Below are 21,209 nucleotides of genomic sequence, written 5' to 3'. Positions count from 1 at the left end.
TTGGTATAACACGTGCACTCTTTCTATTACAAGCCACATTCCCAGAGGCTTTCAAACAGAAGATAGAACGACGATTAATTTAATTGATTTTTGATCATTCTGACACATTTTCTCTGAGCGATCTGCCTCCACAACGCATGTCAGCGCCAATCGATACAGCCCATAAGAATAGCTAATCTACTGTCTCGCTCCCAAGATCAATACTCAAAAGCCAAAGGGAATATCGCTGTAGAGTACATTTCAGACACCTCCACTCCGTCGCCCTGACAGATCTCTGTGGGAATCTGAATGTGGCTTCAATTTATAATCACAGCCGGGACGGTTAGAAAGCTGCTCTGTTCTCTGCGGGCTCAGCTGTCAGGGGGGAAGCCCGATGTCTCTCTCTCTCACCTGGGAAATGAAGACGACTGTGTGTCCCTGCCTGGTATTATCACAACACATATGATCAGTGGTGCATTAATTCTCTCACTGGAATAAAAAAAAATCAGCTTCCGGGGGGCTGATATTAAATTAAGCACACCAAACAAGCCATTAGTCTTCCTAAGCTGTGTGCTCTTGTGATAATGCAGCGAATAAGAGAGAAGAAAAGTGTGTACCGCTTGGTGAGGACTCTCCCAACTCTCAAGTGAGGCTGAAATTAATGAAGTATATTCCCATTAGGCCTCTCATCACAAATAACACGAGAGAAAACAGATTGTTTCTGATTAAAATGAGGACACACCAGCTTTCCCCTCCGTTTTAGTGGGAGTGTTTCTCGTCGTGCTTCTTGAAGCCTCACGACACAGTTCACAGAGCACCGGCTCTGGCTCTGCTAGCGTGGAGTATCATCTTTATTCTGAGGCGCGAGGAGGCCCCTAAGAGTCTCTTTAAAATGGCCGTTGCAGGTGCGGTGCTGGGAGGTCATTTCAGGGTTGCCAGATGTCCACATCTCAGCTGTTTTCACCCATGAAACGCTCAAACACACACACACCACAGTCTAAAGGAAAACGGCTGGAGATGGAAATCCGTCGAGCAGAATGACGGCATCATCTGTGAGTGTCTCATCAGCACCGGACACCGCTCATCTACAAATGAAAAGATAAATGCGCCACAAGCCAATCCCAGTGTGACAGAGGAGGAGAGACAAACACTGGGACATCTACACAAACATCCTAACACATGCACACAGAGGAGAGCCTGTCATTCTGGTGCCCAGATGTGACCTCTATGCAACACTATATTCTGTAGATCCTGTTATATTGCAGCCGTTTTAATCCATGTAATGACTAAGGTCTCGTGAAGGGGACATATGCACTCAAAGCTTTGTTCATCTCCAAAATGAGCAGACACTCAGCTACCAAAATGGCTCTCTGTGGGCAAGATGAAAGACTAACCACTGACTGTTGGAGCTTTTATTGAAAAACCGCTCTTCATACTGTGTGTTTGGCCTGAAATTACAGAAAAAATGTGCTCCAGCATGCGGCGCAACAGGTTTGTTACCTGATGATTCCAAGAGGAACACAGGCTACAGCCGCTTTCCATCACTCCGTAACAAGGGGAAATAATCAGAGTAATTTCTTTCCTAAATGAATTACCCTAATTCATTTTTGCAAGAATTATTATCCTCTCAGTTGGCACCAATTCCAGCAGCGTAATAAGTGTTGACAGTGCTCTTTAACAATCCCAGGTTGCCACATTAAAGCAGAAAGTGCTCATGACATTTTCATAAGTGGAGCTGAATATCAGCCGGAGCAATAAGAGGCCACTGGCACACCAATTGGTGCAAGGGAAAAAAAAAAAAAAAGATTATGCAGGAAAAGATTATATTTGAAAGGCGTAACCTCCATTCCGGGGGAGATACTGACCTTTTCGCTTGCATATGAATGAGTCTCATTTCTGGCCTTTTTGTGATGTGTTTATGGAGGAAAGCGAGCTCACATTGTGTATGTGCTTCGTAAGGATCAGAGGCCCCCCCTGTTCAGAGCCAGCCAGGTGACAGCTCGGTAAACATGTCGAAACCATTCGGTACAACTCGTCAGGAGGCTGTCAGCTACCAGGGAACGCATGGAAACCAGAGGCAGGTTTGTTATTCTCAACTCAAATCTGACAAACACACAAAATGGAAAGCTTTCTCCCACTCGATTTAACTTTTTACGCACAGAGGCGCAATTTGGCGAGTCTATGTAATCAGTAATGAAGGAGTATGACTCATTCTATTTGTGCACTTTAACCACAAAGGTGGCGATGTAATTATGATTGTTAAGGGCCCAATTAAAGCTATTAACCAGTACTTTGGTGTATTCACAAATCAGGCACCTTGCACACTAAAGTTCCCACACCTTGTCTCCGTAGTCTCCGCTTCCTGAGGCCGAAGATGCGCACTTTAGAGAAGATGTCGACCAGGTTCCCATTGCAGAGCCCCTTGTTCTTGTTGGGGCTCTTCCTCCGTCGGTTAGTCGAGGGCCGGTCCAAATGCTGCTCCCGCGCCTGTCTCTTCTGCCTGATCAGCCCACTCGCGATAGCAGCAGCCATGGCTCAAAATGTCACAACTGCTCAGGTCCAGTCTGCACACGGAGCACAGACTACACAAACAGCCGCCTCTCGGAGCTCGCAGCCCGGGTCACAGTCCCATGGTGGCGGCTGAGCGGTCCGTTCCGCGAAGTCAAATGTCAAATCGGTGAAAAATGTAGAAGCTCGGTGTCTTTTTAGTCCAAACACTACATGATAACTGCGATTTTTAAACAGCTGTCATCATCATCACTCGGGAAATTCTTGGACATGATGGAAAAATGAGATCAGTTCATGCGTAATTCCATACATGCAGTCTTGATGAGGAGTTAGAAGCCAAACTCACGCGCACGGAGATTTCGGAGGGTTTTTCATACCTGCACAGGGATGTTTTTGTTCATTGTCTGTGTCATGTTCAGCAGCATTGCCTCCTCGAAATGTCCAACCCCGGCTGCAGCAGCGTCCTCACAGCACATTCACCCACACTCTCCTGCTTTCTCCCTCCGTTTTCTCTCTCCTCCTTCTTCTGCTTCCTCCAGACGAGGCTTTCTCTGTCAGGAGTCGCTGTTTGGGTGAAGCGGCGGGGACGCCCGTGCATGTGCGCCGCCAGCAAATCAAGCAAAAACACAGGCGCCTCCTACGAAGATCAGCACTCGAGTGAAGGCAGGAGCAGCCCGGGCGAGACGAACTCCAAGTTTGCAAGAAGCAAAAATCCGCGACGGCGACCGATCAACAGTGTCACGTTTGGAGATGGAGGGAAATACGCAGCCGGAGGACAGTTAGAAATTAAACTTGTATCCCAACTACCTCAATGCACATTTTCTTCGCTGTATTCCACATTACAGGCTTTTGCACGCGATAAGAGCGAGGAGAGGGGAAAAACACACCACCAAAGCGGATCTGAATCCTGTGGAGGTGACGTCTGCATTGTGTGACAAGCTGCATACAAATACACAAACTTAGACCCCCCGGCGATCAGGAGAAAACACTTCGACTCCGTCGATTCTCCATAAAAGCCCAAAGAATTCTGGTAGATTCGTGTATGGCGATCAGTGCGTAAAGGCGGATAAAGAAAGTAGCGCCACTGACAAATGTACAGCACAATTCCTTTTCCCACGCTCGGAGAAAGGGGGAAAAAACCCTTTCTTCAGTCAGTCTATATACCTCAGATCAACAAATCCTCCCCATCAACAAGTCCTAACCACTCGTTAGTACACGCCTGAGTGGAGAGGGTGCCCTCCCCCCACTCTCCCCTCCTCCCTCTCGACCACCAAGCCCCTGCTTGAAGGGGAATGAGCGCGCGGATCATTAGAGGTTTAGATATAGGGTTCTTCCGTTTGGGCTTTATTTTACATTTATTTTTAAATTAGACTGCTGGTGTGAATGAAATCCGGTTTGTCTTTGCAAAAAAAAAAAAACTAGAATTCGAAACGATAAAAACAAAGAAAAACAGGCTAAGTTGGAAATTTGAATTTCATCTTTTCTGTCAAATCAAATTATTTATGTAAAAAATCTAATAAAAAATACAACCACTTTATGTTTTATCTCTGAGAGGGGATACTAGTGCTGTAAAACGCACATTCATGCGAGCCGGTTACATATTAAAGCTCTGTGTGGTTTCAGCACCACGGACAGCTCCGCGTATTTCAGCACCGCGCACTGAAGGAGGGGAAATGTTTCCGGACACCATAACCTTTACTTGAACGTCCACCAGAGACTGCTGGACGTGAAGCACGAGCGCCAGGGGATCCACTTAACGCCCCACTCTTAATTCTCCATATTTAAACGCTGGATCGGACGCGTCCCCCTCACAGAATAAAAGCCAGTGAACAAGGCGAAAAAATAATATGTGATCCTTTTCTTTTGTTTGGGAGGTGAATGTGATCTAAGACTCAATCACAGGCTCAGGAATTAAAACTCAAGAGAGCCATCTGCTGTTTGTGGCTGTAATTAAACATTTGGGCTCATAGGGGAGAGGAGCGTTGGATTGTATCAGCGTTCATTCTGCGCACGACAGATGCACCTGTTGATATCCAGCTGTACGGCTGTGAGAATGAAGGTGGGATTGAACCGGCAGGAACACAAAGAGGGGTCAGTCGGCTTCATCATCATCATTACAGCTTAAACTCTGAAGCATATGTCACATAAAAGCGGTGGGTTATTCCTAAAGATGAACTGCCCGTACAATCAAATGCACGCACACTCTTATAGACGCCACAAGTATTTTATGGCTGTTTAAAAATCAAGAATATGCACCCATGGGTGGTCATGTGCCCTTTTCCCCCCATTCTCTCGAGCTGTGAATGCACGCGGAGTTTGTGTCTCATGGCGGTGCAGTGGAGCCTCCTGCTCCGCGCTGCTGGAGGAGACCCTGCAGTTAACGCTCCAACCAGCAGCGGACACTGTCAGCTCAACAATGGTCCCTGCAGCCACGGCAGCGTGCAGAGCAGCACTGTGACTGAGCCGGAGAGGGTTTCTATGCCCATATAGATCAATTATAACCGCACAGGCAGGTGTTTGGGTAGGTTTCAGGAATGCATGTATTGCTTGGAAATAAGAGATTGGGTTATTTTGCAGGTTTAGCAAATATGTTTAGCAGCATTACAGAAGAAGCAGGTTTCTGTGAATGACTTTTTACAAGTAGGTAATTGTATGCACAGGATAATAATGCTAATATTAGAGCTTCTCAGCATTAAAAACACACGTTGGAATAAGAATTTGGCAAAAGAAAGAGCTTATAGATGGCAAAAGAGATCCAATGTGCAGTATTTGCTGCAACTTGGAACACATAACAAAATGCATTGTCTAAATATTGACAACATTTTGCTTTGATGCCTTGGCAAAAGTGTTTGTATGAAACTTCCCTGCCTATAACGCCTTTCAGTTATGAAACTTGTGCCTGTAATATCATGACAGATGTTATTTTAAAAGGTATACACATTAGAAAGGCATAGACAAGCAAAAACATTTTGGGTTTGTTCTGTGTTTGGGAAAATATCAGAGGACAGGCTCTGCACTGTGAGCTTGCACCATTCCAGTCACAGGTTTAAACGCATGGACAGTCAGACAAGCTCCCTGCACACGCTGCACAGACGTGCACATTCAAAAGCCTCACCACAGCACTCTCAATGTCAGAGCGAGGCTGCTGCACAGGTTCCAACCGCAGGGATGTTTTTTAATATCAAAGAGAATACAACGGCAGCTGTCATCACATCAGCACCCTGTGGAATTATTCATCCCCAAAGCAGAAACAAAGGCGCACATACCTACTTTATTTTTCCTCCTGCATGTGAACGTGTGGGTGTCCATGGCGGTCCCATTCCAAACCTTTTCTGTGACTTCTAATGCCCCATTTATACTGCCCCTTCTAGGATCTAACATTGTTACAGTCTGCCCCGAGCTCAAACACTTGAAACGCTTTAATTCATCCTTTTAAGGTTGTCTGACAGAAAGGCAGTTAGATTAACATGTTTGGACGTTTTGTCGGAGGCTAGGCGCAAATGAAAGAGGACTAACTGTTGCCTTAGGAGCTAATTTGTGAGAAATTAGCTGATGCAAAGAAAAAAACATGTGGAAAAGTGTGCGTACAGTTCCCTGAAGTTAAAACATATTCTGATACAGAGCACAAGAGACCTTTATATCAACCTCTGTATGGAAAACATGAAGCAAAAGCAGAAGCTGATGCAGACTCCTGAAGCCTCATCAGGGTCGGAGCATTTTAATCGAATCTACTCGGAGGAAATCGCATTACTGTTAGTTAGATGTCCTGCTGCAGAGGCAAAGCAAATGTCACCCAACGGAAGCGGGATAAACAACCCATTTGATTATTGCTATTACTTTGCTGCAGGGCCGTGTTATTTTATCACCCGTCCTGATAGGGAAAAACAAAGCAGCGAGACTCAGCACTTCTCAGACGTGGCGGGGAAGTAAAAAGAAGCTTAACTCGCCGGAATCGAATCAAAATGCATTTTCAAAGACACAGAGTTAATTTAATTTGAGATGATTTAACATAGCGTGGATTTATGTCATTTTCTTTTCACACTCACCGTCTCCTCCTCCCTCTGCTTCGGCTGTTTAATCGCCGAATATCACGAGTCCATCTACAGCAGCAATAACAGCTTAGAGAGCCTGCTTATGGACTGCACTGCGTGTGTAAGTGTCTCGTTTGTTTTGATGAGTCTAATAATCTGAGCTAATCAGAGAGCGGAGATAGAAGAGTGCACATAAAGGGCTTGTAAAAGGGGGGATGAAAATGGAGAGCTGTTTGTTGAATGGACGCAGATTAAGAGTGCGTGGGGAGGCCTCGAGGCAGAAGAGAAACAGAAAGTTAAAAGGGTCGTTAAAGATTCTGCCCCTGGGATCAAGAATATCACTTCTACATATTACGATAATTTGGCTGCAAGTTCTTTAGTGTTGGACAAACGATGGCTGCTGCCAAAACCCTACACTGTTCACTTACAATCACTAGAGGCCATTACACGGAGAGTTTTATGTAGCAAAATCAAAGCCACAAAACTCTCTTCCAAAAAATGATACGTTGATGCATTGAGTGCTGTCGCCTCACAGCTAGAAGGTTCGTGGTTCGAATCCCAGTTTTCACGTAGGGGGCCTTTCGGTGTGGGGTTTGCAGGTCCTCCCCGTGCACGCAAGGTTTCTCTCTGGTTACTCCGGCTTCCTCCCACAGTCCAAAGACCCTCGATAGATTCATTGGTAAGTATGTTGGAGTAATCCCCTGCTAAAGAAGTCTGCAGGCTTGCTCTCAGACAGACTTCTCCCGACACTCCACTTTGTGTTGTCACAAAGTTGAGGAACTCTAAATTTGGGCATCTGCCCAAGACACAGCAGAACTTCCTGCCCCTGGCACAGTTCAAGGACACACCCACCCAGCAGCTCAGCCTGCCTCTAGATTTTTTTCACTCCATCACTCTGCTCAACAGCTCTGCTCGCCAAGTTGGTTAAAAATCTCGGGTCTATCCTCAGTGTAAACTCCATAAGGCCCTGTGTCCACATGGTTCCCGATGACTACGTGAAAATCTCTGAACTTTTCAGAAAGGTGCTGGTGTCGTCACTGCCGTTTTTTTTCAGGCAACAAATCAGATGGGGCGCCACTCGTCACCGTGGTTACCACCAAACATGGAGGAGCAACTAGTTTTGAACGTTTCTGTCTACCTGGATCTGTACGATAGGACAAACAATGTTGCCAACTTAGCAGTTTTCTCGCTGGGTTTAGTGACTTTTCAGAGCCTCTCGACGGCTGGTTTCCCCCCTACAAAACGACTAGTGACAAATTTAAAGACCTTTTCAGACCAGTGAGATATATTATATTGTAATTCATTCCCATGTATGCTGCTCAGAGTAATCGCAGTTCACGGCTCCTCTGCCAACAGTTGCTCTCTCTCTTCTTGTCCCATGCGCAGCAGCACTGCCCAGGCAGTCAGGGGCGGGTGGGGCCGGCCTCACAACCACTGAGCTTTATGCAGATGAATGCATGATGACGGCAGTACTATGCAAATTAGCGTATGACGTCATCTGGTGACTTCTAGCGACTTTTGGAGTTAGTGCTAGCTACTTTCATTGGAAAACAGCTGGCAACACTGATGACGAACAAACAGGATCACAATAGAGACAAAAAAATTTACGATTTATTTAGCAGACGCTTTTGTCCAAAGTGATGTACATCTGAGAGTTAATGATCTATGCTATCGACGGCTATGCCACCAGGAGCAATTTGGGGTTCAGTGTCATGCCCAAGGACACTTTGAAATGTGACTGCAGCAGTCAGGGACCGAACCGCCAACCTTCCGAAAGAGAGATAACAACTCTACCACTGAGCCACAGGTGTTGCTGGTGTGCTTTATCGCCCTACGCGTTGTTACCTTGCTAGCTAGCTAAGTTAAAGTTACAATTGTCATAGAAACAAAACGCGTGTAGCATTTTTTTCTCTCTTCACTTCATCCCAGCGCGCCCCAGCGCCCTGCCAGCGCAGTGACAGCACCTTTGTCCACATAGCGGCTTTTTTTCTCAGACTACAGGCAGAAATAGATGATCCTTAAAGCTGCTTTAAAAGGAAACTGCAGCCATGGATGAATCACCATCACCTTTGTATTTTAACTGGGAATTATCGTGGATGCAGAAAAGTAACTGCTTATAAGATTTGAGCAGTCCGTATGGTGGAATAGGAACTTAATAATTGGTAGAATTAATTTGGTGTTATTTTAAGAGCTGCATGTTTTACATTTAAAGTGGAATCAAAGTATTTTACTATTCAACTAATATTAACCAGATGGTCACTAATTTAACAGCTGAATGCGTTGTAAAGACTAGAAGCATTATATTCCTTGAAGCTGTCTGATAACATGCAGGTGACTTTGCCAGATTGATCAACTGAGAAAAGACCTTCTGTGTTGCTTCATCACCGACAAGGCCGCTTCTGCTTTACTGTCGATGAATAATAGATCTGAAAGGTTACAAAACAACCGCAGAGAGAGATTCACGAGCAGCAGATACATTAACTATCCGCTCACAGGCCTTTAAAAAGCTGCTCCATCATCTCACACACAGGGTCATAAAATCATTTTAATGTACAGCACATAATCCCCGCCGGCTGCACTAAATGTGCCACCAGAGAATACGTATAGGCACATTACAATACGAGTCTCTGTTGTGAGCGTGATGGAGTGCTGCCCCCCCTCCCCCGGGGATGCAGATTAGAGCGGGCCTGAGGTGTGCAGCCTCCTGCAGAGACATTAATGAAACACAGTGGGAGCTGCACTCACAAATAGCTTGGTCCTAGATTTGAAGGGGATTTGTTAACGCTCGTGTTGCTGAACTTCACGTTAAAAACGAAACTAAATGAGCTGCTTTGCGTGTCCCTGTGACAACTTGGAGAGAGGGAGGACGGGCTCGTAAGTGGACACGATGACCTCTTGATTGAATCGTGAGTTTCCATGGTGATAAGGCTAATGTAGCAACCTAATTAAGTCCTCCTGGCAACTATAACTTTAAAGGAAAGGTCAATTGAAAAAAACAATATGCAGCTGGGGGCTTTTTTTTCCCATCCTCTCAAAAAACAGCGAGTTGAAAGAAGCTCAATTAAGTTTGAGTGCCAGCGATTAAGCACAGCCCCGCGGCCCCTCACCAGCAGTCACTGGTTAACTACCGAATAATAGCGCAGATCACAAACAACACGGTTACATGGGGCATAATTGTGATGAAGTAATATAAGGGTATTAAAGCAGTTATGAGGAAGTTTTATTTAGTGTTGATTTTAACAGCCCCCTGTGGCTAACAGCAGAACTCCTAGCTTGATCCGGCTAACATGGGTTTTTGTTTTGTGTAATGAGCAAAACTGTTGGCGTGGTGATGAGATCATTTACATTTTTGTTGCAAAAGTCTAATGTATCTGCCATGTGTTAAAGTTATGTTCTGGTCATGTATGGCGATGTATCTCAAATTAAACAGACATGTTCAGACCTGTCGAGGAGGAAGAGAGCAAACGCAGGTTCAGTTTTCAATCATGGTTGACACGGGTTTCCTCTGTTCTCTGACATTTTTGCTCAGTTCTCTAATTTCCATCTTTATGCTGATCCTGCCCCAGACTTTCATGTTAAATCTCCTCCGGCTTCTTTTTACCTGGTGAACACACGACTCATGTGAACACAGGCCCTTTTGGTCTGCGCGCTGTAAACAGCTTTGTCTGAATAAACTGTATATAGCCTCAGTGGTGTAACATAACAAAGTAATTGTACTTCATTACAGTACTTATTTTTAAGAAGAAGAAGCAGACGAAGAAGCAGAAGAAGAAGAAGCAGACGAAGAAGCAGAAGCAGAAGAAGCAGACGAAGAAGCAGACGAAGAAGCAGACGAAGAAGAAGCAGAAGAAGCAGACGAAGAAGCAGAAGTAGAAGAAGCAGACGAAGAAGCAGAAGTAGAAGAAGCAGACGAAGAAGATGAAGTAGAAGAAGCAGACGAAGAAAAAGAAGTAGAAGAAGCAGAAGAAGAATAAGCAGAAGCAGAAGAAGCAGACGAAGAAGAAGAAGTAGAAGAAGCAGACGAAGAAGAAGAAGTAGAAGAAGCAGAAGAAGAAGAAGCAGAAGCAGAAGAAGCAGACGAAGAAGAAGAAGTAGAAGCAGACGAAGAAGAAGGTAAAACAAGTGCAAATGTGCAACATAGGATTTCAAAGCCGTGGTTTTGGTTTGAAGGCGAGTCCAGGCGTGTCAGATGCAAGTCAGTCTAAACTACGTGAGGAGAGGACCACAGTCATGATACGTGTTGTATCATATTTAAAACATCATTATGGAAATGTTAACAAGGTTAAAAACTTTTACCAGAAGAGGTCTTTAAGTTATGAAGACACAGTTTTTCTTCAAGTGACTCTTTTTAAGGAGTAAAAAATATAAAATTCTGACCACTTTCTTTTTCTTCTTATTTTTTTTATTTATTGACCTTTTTCTGCCTTATTTATAGAGAGAGGACAGTGGATAGAGACAGAAACAGGAAACAGGAAGAGAGTGGGGGCTGAGGGTGGGCGCCGAACACAGGGCCGCCGCACCGAGGACTGAAGCCTCTGTATATGTGACCTGATGAGCTAAACCAGCACCGCACCACTTTTTCATTTACTTGTACTTTCACTTTCAAGACTTGAGTACAATTAATATCAGAAAAATACTTCTGATACTTAAGGCAGGTAAATCTCTCATATTTTACATGTAATCTTTTCTATTACTATCTAGTTACGACACTCTATCCTTGTTTAAAAGTTCCTTCAGCCTGTTTTACTCTTATCATAAATCCCTGTTGGTCTGGTTTGCGTATGTAGTTATAGAGTCACATCAGCAGACAATTGAGAGTGTTTTCTAAGAACATAAAAAATCCTCATTAAAGGGTTTGAGGACACTAACGTGAGCAAGAAGAGAAGAATGGCACGAGAGGGGCAGAAATACAGAGCCATAACAACACTGTCACAACTCAGAGAGGAGTCATCACACACCCTCTCTCTTCTCTCTCTTTCTATCTGTTTCACACACATACACACACACTGCCTCATCCTTTGATCCTATTTTTAAGTCTGCAGCAGTGATGGAATGTGCCGTGTCAGCAGCTCTGCAGAGCGAGCTTCCTTGGAGAAGCCCTGGGCAGTGTGGGAGAATATCAATTAGTCCGAACCCCTCTGGAAAGGCCCGCATCCGGAGCTGAAGGCTGACACCCACTGTGTGCGTGTGTGCGTGCGTGTGTGCGTGTGTGTGTTTATTTCTTAGACAGAGAGTGAGTGTGTTGACGGATGTGTGTGTGTGGGTAAGCCGAGACAATGTGCACACCCTCTTGGAAATGCACAGAGTGTATAGGTGAGCACATTAATATTAATAATGTGGTGATGCAGGTGAAGGAGCGGGGTGTGTTTGGGTGCTGGGAGGTTTAATAGAATGGTAATGAGGGTGAAGTCGGGTCAGGCCGGGCAGCGCTTGTGAATTCAGAGATGTGATGTGGGCAAAATCAGGTCAGTGAATGAGACGGCTATCAGTGCGGCGAAGTTTCAATTTAACGCTTCTGCATGAGGATTAAACCGACCATATGACACGCTATTAAATGAGATTTAGAGAGACAGAACCAGGCCACTTTTTCCTGCTGATTAAAGACGTTACGCTAAGCTAAGCTAACAGGCTGCAGATACAGTTACAGATGTAACAGTGGGATCAATCTTCCCATCTATTTTACCGCGTTTAAAACTGGATTTAAAATGTGAACTCATGTGTTCTTGTTATCCTTCTTCAGATCTTATCTACTGTATGTTCTCCAAAATAAAACAGAGAGCTCAGAGCTGAATCATGACGTACGTATGGATGCCAGAACTTTGTAGGGATCCAAGATCCAAACACAATACTAGCCAGACTGCTTCAAGATCTAAAGCAGATCATATTCCAATGCATTTACACTTTGCATTAACATGCAAGAATCACGCTAAGATACAGATCATATTTGAATAAGGTGTAAATAAGAGTCCAGAGTTTGCATGTTTTTATGTTTGTTTCTGAGTGGTGCATGAGCCTGTAGGTAAGCAGACACAGTGTATAGGTCTGTACATTAATGATGCAGTAAAAGAGCTGAGCACAGAGTCCTCAGGTTTAATAGATGTGTAATGAGGGCGATGTCAGGTCAGGTCAAAGACTTCAACATAAAGTACAACAACCGCAATGACATAAAAATGCAACAACACAGTTTGAGAGCAAAATAATGAGTTAGCTAAAAGTAGCTTAAAGGTATATTATGGTACATTTTCAATGTGTAAAAAACTACGAGTGTCTTTTTTGTTGTTGTTTTTTTGGCTTTTTATGCTTTTATAGAGATAGACAGGACAGTGGATAGTGTTGTAAACAGGAGGAGAGAGTGGGGACGACACACTGCAAAGGGTACGAGGGTGTTAGCCGCATCGAGGACTGTAGCCTCTCTTTATGGGATGCGCGATTTAACTGCTGAGCTAAACCAGTGCCCCATACCTCTGTTTTATAATTTGTTATGTTGTGCAGTTAAATTATCCAAAATTTTTCAACAATGATCAAACTAGGATAATTTGTAATTCTTTACAAGGCGACGTTGCGTTTTATTTTGACGCCTGTTTTTCAGGGAAGCATGGGAAGCTGTGTCCCAATCCAGGGGCTGCAGCCATCGAAGGAGGCGGATCATTCATAACCTGCGTCGTCCACTAAAGCTGAACTGAAATGAGACGGTCTGGTCTACGGAGGATTTCCTGTTTGCGTCACCAGCTGCTCACGCCCTTAACCTTGCGTCACAGAACGCTGCTCCTGTCGCCTAGCAAGAGGTAGCTAGCGGGCTAACTAGCTAGCATAACTAACGTCATGTAACTTATGATAACTTATGAGTTGAAACCAAGAACTTTTACATTTAAAAGTGTATTGCTCAGCCGCGCAAGAGTCCGCCATTGTTTGAATTGGCGCGCAATGAATCTCGGGTTACGTTGGAAGCGAAGGAGGCACCCGATGGATGCCCTGGAAGGAAGTTGGAGAGCAGTTGATGTTAGCTAGCTAGGTAAGTTAGTTAATGTTATTTGAGGCTATTTCATTCAAACATAATGACATGCCGTGAATAAAACTTGCATACATTATTATGACAGTGAACTCCCATAATCCCACACTTCTTGAAGAATGCAATAAACAATGTGTTGTTATTGTTTTGATTGCGGGACCCACCGGCAAACGTCATACGGTGCCTTTAAAGATTCTCATACCTGCATAAAATGCTGATGTTTTGTTGTGTTGATACTTTAATAATGTCGGTATATTACAGGTCCGGGGTTTGTAGGATTTAATTGCATGTTGAAATGACTTTACCAGAACTAAAGTGGATGAGATAACAACGCTTTGCATACGACTCATAAACTTTACGACAACATGACAAATGTCCTCTTGTAAACGAAACCATAACCATAAAAACATAACACCCTCCATGAAATATTACGTCCCGTAAGTGTGTTTCATATCGCTCCTGTTTTAATGTTTCCTTCACGGAGGTCTATTAAGGTGCACTCATACGATATGCACCATAGATCTCCAATGAGAGAGTGTGTGAGCGGGACCTCAGCCACCTCTGATTGAGAACAGCAATAAAGTTTTCCCCAGGAGACGATGAAAGACTAATGATGTCTGTAACGGCCAAAGTTATGGCGCTAATCGCCATTAGCCGGGGCCGCACTTTGGCTACGGTGACCCTCTCGGTCAGGAGGAAGTGAGAAAAAATAGATGATGTCCTGACACTGTAGACGTAACGTGTGTGTGAGTGTGTGTGTGTGTTTGACTGTGAGCTAATGGAGGTGACAGGGGGACGAGGAGAGCAGTGATTAGTCTGAAGTGACGGGGTTAATACTCCAGTATGACAGCAGTGATTACCGGCAGACACTCAGACAGCCATTAGCTCTGTCACAGATCAAATGTTAGCAAAGCTACGGATACATCAAGTACTTCATGTACTGTAACGGAGCAGCAGCTCAGTCTTATCGGAGGTGTTCAGCAGAGGTGTTACTGAAGAAACAAGCAGAAGATTAAGTCTTTAAAAATCAGATTATATATGTGGCATTTTTACTTTTCTGTTGAACTTTATGTGTATTAAACAGACAGCGGATTTGTCTTTGAACAGGCTGCTCTGCTTATAACTTATCTGGTACGATTACTTAGCCTACCAGCAGGATTGTCACTGTGTTATAATCCATGCATCCATAAAAACAACTGCAAATTACTCGTTATCACGGAAAATCAGAGTGGATTAAATGTATGGGTGCTTGTCCGCTTAAGGCTTCCATACTTTATGTCAGACTAAGCGTCATCCCTTGTTAAATTGTTTGCCATTTTTCTCACTTCACATGATGTCTGTAATCTTCTGTTTATATGGCAAATAAATACAGTAAACACATACAACAACTAGACACACAAACTAGAGAGACAACCTGTGTTAGTTTAGTAGTCAACAATTATATTGAGGGCCTACGTTTTGTTTTTTTTAAGATACATTTTTGGCTTTTTCCTTTATTTATAGGACAGCTGAAGAGAGACAGGAAATGAGGAGAGAGTGGGGGAAGACATGCAGCAAATGATCGGCAGGCAGGGAGTCGAACCTTCAGGACTGTGGCCTCTGTATATGGGCCGCCGGCTCTCACAACCGAGCTCCACCAGCGGCACCAAGATACATTTTTTTTGCCTCTATTAGATATGACAGTGATGATAGATAGGAAATGTGGGGAGGAGAAAGTGAGACATGCATCAAAGAGCTGGGAGTCGAACCCGAGGACTGCCTCTGTACATTGGGCGCCTGCTCTACCAACCCAGTTAAACCAGCGTCCCATTGACGGCCTACTTGATGTCAAAAGAGAAAAGTAATAATAGAAAGTTATGGGAACATTATGGGTATTTACTATCTATTAAAAGCAAGTATTTAGACAGTCCAGCTGCTGTGGATAAAAATGCTAGCTGTTTATAAGGTAGTACATTAATTAGCATTTACGAATAGCACATATAACAAACACCACATAACTGGGCTAAAACAGATATAAATATTTTTTTTAATGTATGGAGTAATTTTGAAGGTAGCAGGCTTACAAAGAGGAGGAACTGTCCAAGGTCCTGTTATATTAATACGACTGTCATGGTGTTTAAAGGCTGCTGTTTAAGTTTCAGTCATTTCTACAATACTCAGTAACAGAAGAACTTCACTTCTTTTATATCACAGTGCAGTTTCCAAAGGGAAAAACTCTTCATCAGCCAGGTTTGATGGTAAAAGTGAACATAATGTGTATTTTTCAGTTAATTATAACATGCCAGCTCAACATGAACTCTTTGGAAACGTGCGACATTCTGACACAGAAACTGTAACGCTGTAGAAACATGATTTTACAAGTCAAAACATTATGAATCAACACAATCACTCTAAACCCCGTGAACACACACACAAACACACTAAAGAGCAACTCACTGGTTGATCATGTTGCTCGCTGTATAAATTATCATGTTGCTCTGAGCTATTATTACCCAATTATCACATATCCCTAGTTTGTCTGGGGGAGCGCGAAATGTCTACAATGTCAGTGAACATACTACAACCTTTCAAACTTTGAGAGCAACACTTGGTGCAAAAATATTCACCTTAAGCACCGACAGGCTTTCTAACAGATTGTGTCATGCCGTCTTGAAGCCTGCACGTCTGGAGGTTTAACAAACGTGGCTTCACACTGACGATTGAAATGCAGATCCTGCTGTGTGGATTTTGAACCCTCCTGTCACGCTCAAGTCACTGCTCTCAAACTGCTTTACTCCTTTTCGTCCACTAGAGGGCAGTGCAGAGCTCAGCAGGACGCTGCCTCTTCCTGAACAACACTGTAATCCTGCAGCAGGCTTCTTTTCACAGAGCTGTGCTTAAACAACGGGTGTAAATGTCTTCTATCAGACGGGGGGGAAAGAATTCCCATTAAATTCAACTCATTGCATTGGAGCAACATGGTGTTAAACAAAGGTCGACTGAATTAAACACGGAGCTTTCTGGGGAAGTAACAGTCTGTCATGTTAGTGCTTTGTCTCAACAGTAACAACTATATGTAGTTTTCAATCTCCCACTGCATTTAGACAACCAGCTGTCAGAGAAGAAGAATTCTTCGTCTTCTGACCACCAAGATGCCCTCAATTGGCCAAAACGGGCCGAATCAGAGACACTGTGTTTGATAACAACTTCTTATGGTGTGCTGCCGTCCACAGGCTGATCAAATCAGCTATCTGTGTATCAATCAATCAAGTCATGACGGGTTTTACAACATCATAAACATTATATGGAGGGGTGCCGGTTTAGCTCAGCAAATCACGTGTCCCATGTGCAGGGGCTCAGTCCTCGACGCAGCGGCCCCTGCTTGACTCCGACCCTCGGCCTTTTGCTGCATGTCATCCCCACTCTCTCTCCATCCACCGTCCTGTCTAATAAAGGTTAAAAACATTTTAAACTTTAACAGAAAGAGAGAAAAAAACCACTATATGGAGAATAGGGAGTGTCCCAACTAGAGGAAGTGAGTCCTGAGTTGTAGTGTGAAGCTGTAAGTGATTGTTGGTTTCTGGCCGCTGTTTTATTTATTAAAAAATCTGTGCAATATATTTAATATGCTTGTGCAATACTAATGTGTGGCAATCTACATTTAACCTGCCTTGTCTTATGATTGGTGTTCGTTGTGGAATGGGAATGATAGTGTGTATGTATTTTTAAGCACCGCTGGGACGGCCACTCATTGTGTTCTGAATATTAAGAAAATAAAAGCTTCTTATCTTTATTGAGAACTGACACCTATAAATACATGTCTTTGCTGTATGTGTGAATGAAACAGATGGAAAGTGGAAGAAAATAAAGGTCAGAAAAATACCAAAGAGGCCTTTGTTTTAATTTCCGTGTGTTATGTAATCGAGGCACATATAGGCCTGTGTGATGTATAGATCAGAGCCTCAGGACACACAGTTTCCAATAGCCGTCAGTGGTGCAGTGCTGTAGGATCCCACCGCACACACACACACACACACACACACTGAGCCGGTCACTTGAATATGAAAAGTGGAGCGCAGCAGCATTGGCATTTTGTGGATATGTTTTTGGTTCCAAGTCGAACCTTTACGATTGAGTCTAAACAAATCGCTCAGACAGAAACACAAACGTGTGGCTGTAGACTCTTCTTTTTTTCCACAGGTTAAAGGGAACCAAGTTGCGCAGGTTGAAAGAGAAAGTAGCCCTACAGTTAAAGCAGGTGACGCAGAAAAAGACTCAGCACAATCGACCGAACAATGACAAAATAAAAGCCTGAATGCCCCGTTTCTGTTGACGCCTCAGGGGCCTAATTAACATATATGCAAATCAGGATAATGAAATAATAATCCTAGATATGTAGGCTTTATTAAAACGGGGGGATGAGTACCTTTAAGCGGTTTCTTAACTCTGTGTCAAACTCAAAGAGCAGGAAAAGATAAAAAAGCGCTCTGTCAGATCGAGTGTTTCATTTGCATGTCTGCTGTTGGGCCCTAATGAGAAATGACACATTTGTAATTACAGTGGACTATAATTAGCTGGTGTGTAAGTGAGAAGCCAGAACCCAAGTCTCTCCGACTTGGCTGCACGTGGAGGGAGAGAAGAGGACTTAAATTCTGGATGTAAAAGCTTTAAGATGATCGTTTTCTGGCTGCAGGGGGCGGGACTTGATTCAGGAGTTGGCAGGACAAAGCCTGCAGTGTGGACATGGATGTTGGCCTTCGCTGTGCTGCTGGAGCTCACTCACCTCCTCCATCACGCCTACTAAGAGAGGGGGAGGAGGAGGAGGAGGAGGAGGAGGAGGATGAAGAGGAGGGACATGTTTTTTTTTATTCTGGGCCTCAGGATACACAAGATGAAGGATTTGGCAGAAGAGAGATCTGCAGATGATGATGTTGATGATGAGGTGCAACATGACACATTGCTGACCTCGCTGCTACTGCCAGTTAGCTTAAAATGATACTCAAACAACTTTGTATAATTAGGAAGTATCTGACATGTTCTTTCTTGGAAAGAAAGTCACTTTCCTTGATTGATTTCATTTTGGTTTTGGATCTCAGTGTTCACAACTTCCTCTGTGAAAAATGACAAATAAAACTCATCCTTAACTTCTTCTAAGACCATGATGGAACATGTCAAAGTACTTTTTATTACCAGGGGACAGATTTAAGGTACTTAATCATTGGCTATTTTCATTTTTAGCTCAGGGGTTAAATTGCACATCCCATATACAGAGGCTACAGTCCTCAATGCGGAGGCCTGGGCTCAACTCCCACCCTCGGCCCTCTGCTGCATGTCATCCCCACTCTTCCCTTGTTTCCAACACTAACCACTGTCCTCTCTCTCTCTCAATAAAGGCATGAAAAAGCCACAAAAATACATGAAAAAAATGTCTTATTCATCTACATTCCAGAGGAACTAGATAATAAACATGTCTGTATCAACGACTGTATGTATAGATGGACGACACGTCTCCATCTGCTCTCATTGTACGAAATTCAAGCTAAAACAGCCCCAGTGACGGGCACTGCCATCTTGCAATGGTGATGTTATTTAGAGCCAGAGTCTGCGCAGTAGAGATCGGCGGGTGACGCCGCCGTAGCCACTTCTGCTCACCAAAACAAACACTGAACGTACAGGGGAAAAAAACAGGCCGGCGTGTTTAACAGCAGAGCAGCTTCTTGTGTTGGTCTGAAGCAGACGTTCACAGATATGGAAACTTCACTGACTGTAGTGATTGTTTTTGTTACGTCTCCTCTCGCCGGCCCTCCTCTACTCTGCTAATCCGGAACTGATCGGCTGCAGGAGCCGGATTTGTCAACAGAGCTGTCAATCGTCCTTTTACAGCATCAAATAACTGATTAAAAATAAACTTGTCTGAAAAATGAACACTTGGACATAAATCAGCATGATAAGAACTAACTATAATGACAGAAACCATGTTTGAGAAAAATGTATTTCGATTTTATAGTTTGACTCATGTCCCATCTGTTAACATGGAGGAGGCGGGCTTTATGACCTATACTGCAGCAAGTCAGCAGGGGGCGCTAGAGAGGGTTTGGCTTCACTTTTAGGGAGCTGTCATGTCGTCCATCTTTTTATACAGTCTATGCTCTGTATACACATTATATTAAAATATATTATCGCAGAATATGATATCAGAATATGCAGAACTGATATAGATTAAATAACCAAAGAGTGTGCAAATATATAGAATATATACATAGTAGTAGTAAATATGCAGAATGTCCCTTTAACGTACTTTTAGCTTCTAGTACGTTGTAATGTTAGTACTGCTATCTGAATACATGTCTTCTGCTGGAGCTCCAGGGAGGGCAGAAGTATAACAAAGAAGCAGGGAGTCTTTACTTTGATGGATATCTGCCTGGACAGACGAAAGAGGGGGTGATGCTGCCACAGCGGCTGCAGGAACTTCAGGAACTGTAAATGATACTAGTTTTGACATGAAGACTTTAAAACCTTGGAATCCATTGTACCCACATGAACATGACGCACAGAAAAACTACTGTCTAAAATATCAGTCATAATACCAATGCATGGTGTCACCCCAGCATTGCATTGTTCCTGTTCATGCAAACCATTGTAGCAGGTGACTGTAGCGAGGCGCTGTGTGTTTCCCAGAGGAAGCATGTTCTCCTGTTAAACTGTTGTTCCAGGTTTTTCCTGCAGCCGATGGAGGAGTTGACCTTTCGACACAGCTCTAAAAATAGCAACACCTCGAATAAAAGGGGAGCTCCCGGGATGAGTAAGATGCTTGGGAAGTCCAGGTGAACACAAATGTCCGCACTAACAAAAGCTGATACACACTGGCGCAGGCACGTTAGCGCGCACAAGCAGCACACTGCCCTCTCAATCAGCCCCCCTGACACCTGGTCAATTCCTGCTCAGGGAAATGCGCTCCTTTCTCATCGACAGGCCTGAATTAGATTGGTTTAACTCATCCGTCTTATAGGGAGGTCGCGGTCTTGTTTCTCCACAACAAAACAGCAAAAACTCTGGTTCTCTGAGTTTGTTAAGGTACAACTGAAAATGTTAGCATGCACAAATATATCTGTTCAGCAGTGTGCTGTTTTTTCTGAGAAATTTTGCTCGGTAAGAATTAAGGATTAAATGCAAACTCTTAAATGTCTCTAGTGCAAAGCTAATCAATATTTATGGAGAAAGATATGTCGGTAAAGATTACAAAAATTACACTCCTCCCTTTAATGCTCCCCCAGAAGCTCCGCCCCCAAAGATTCAGCCCAAATAGTGTAAAGCAGAGTCTTACAATCACTACATGACCAGAGCTGCACTCACAGCCCTCTCAGTTGAGAATAGTTCAACTGTTTTAACAGTTGGCACGTCAGTGTCACTTCTCCCTCACCGACCAATCAAAACCAAAAAGGGGCGGGACTTCAGATATCAACTTTGTCAACAACAATGTGGTTTTTTCGAGGGTACAATTTCCAGGTCTAAAGCTGCTGCTGATTCCTTTACATTGTTTTGACATTTCCTTGAATTAAAGCAAATATTAAGCATACAGAGCGATTTAAAACAGACTTAATTATCACTACTGGGGGAAGCGGAAGTGCCGCATGACAACTTTCTGACCTAGCAACAGAGAGAAGTAGAGATGTGGACTTGAGACTTTGTGACTTGGACTTGAG

General features: G+C 43.7%; 1 protein-coding gene across 2 annotated transcripts in view; it reads right to left on the bottom strand.

Moving 5' to 3' along the window:
* The window catches only part of fgf14 (fibroblast growth factor 14), a 133,117-nt gene that overhangs the window by 50,795 nt on the left and 61,113 nt on the right, over positions 1–21,209 (bottom strand). The window contains exon 1 of one of the 2 annotated variants that reach the window (XM_069662818.1): positions 2,319–3,031. The exons of the other annotated variant lie outside the window; for it this stretch is intronic. Coding sequence (XP_069518919.1) covers positions 2,319–2,511 — 193 coding nt within the window. The 5' untranslated portion in view covers positions 2,512–3,031. Of the gene's footprint in view, positions 1–2,318; positions 3,032–21,209 lie in introns of those variants that run through there. 2 annotated transcript variants of the gene reach the window in all.

The sequence above is a fragment of the Semicossyphus pulcher genome, unplaced genomic scaffold, assembly GCF_022749685.1.
Source record: "Semicossyphus pulcher isolate SPU_LCO1_2020_fin unplaced genomic scaffold, fSemPul1.0.p SCAF_15, whole genome shotgun sequence".
Classification (NCBI taxonomy): Eukaryota; Metazoa; Chordata; class Actinopteri; order Labriformes; family Labridae; genus Semicossyphus; species Semicossyphus pulcher.
The sequence above is the reverse complement of the archived record's forward strand: the minus strand, read 5'-3'. Positions and strand labels throughout refer to the sequence as shown.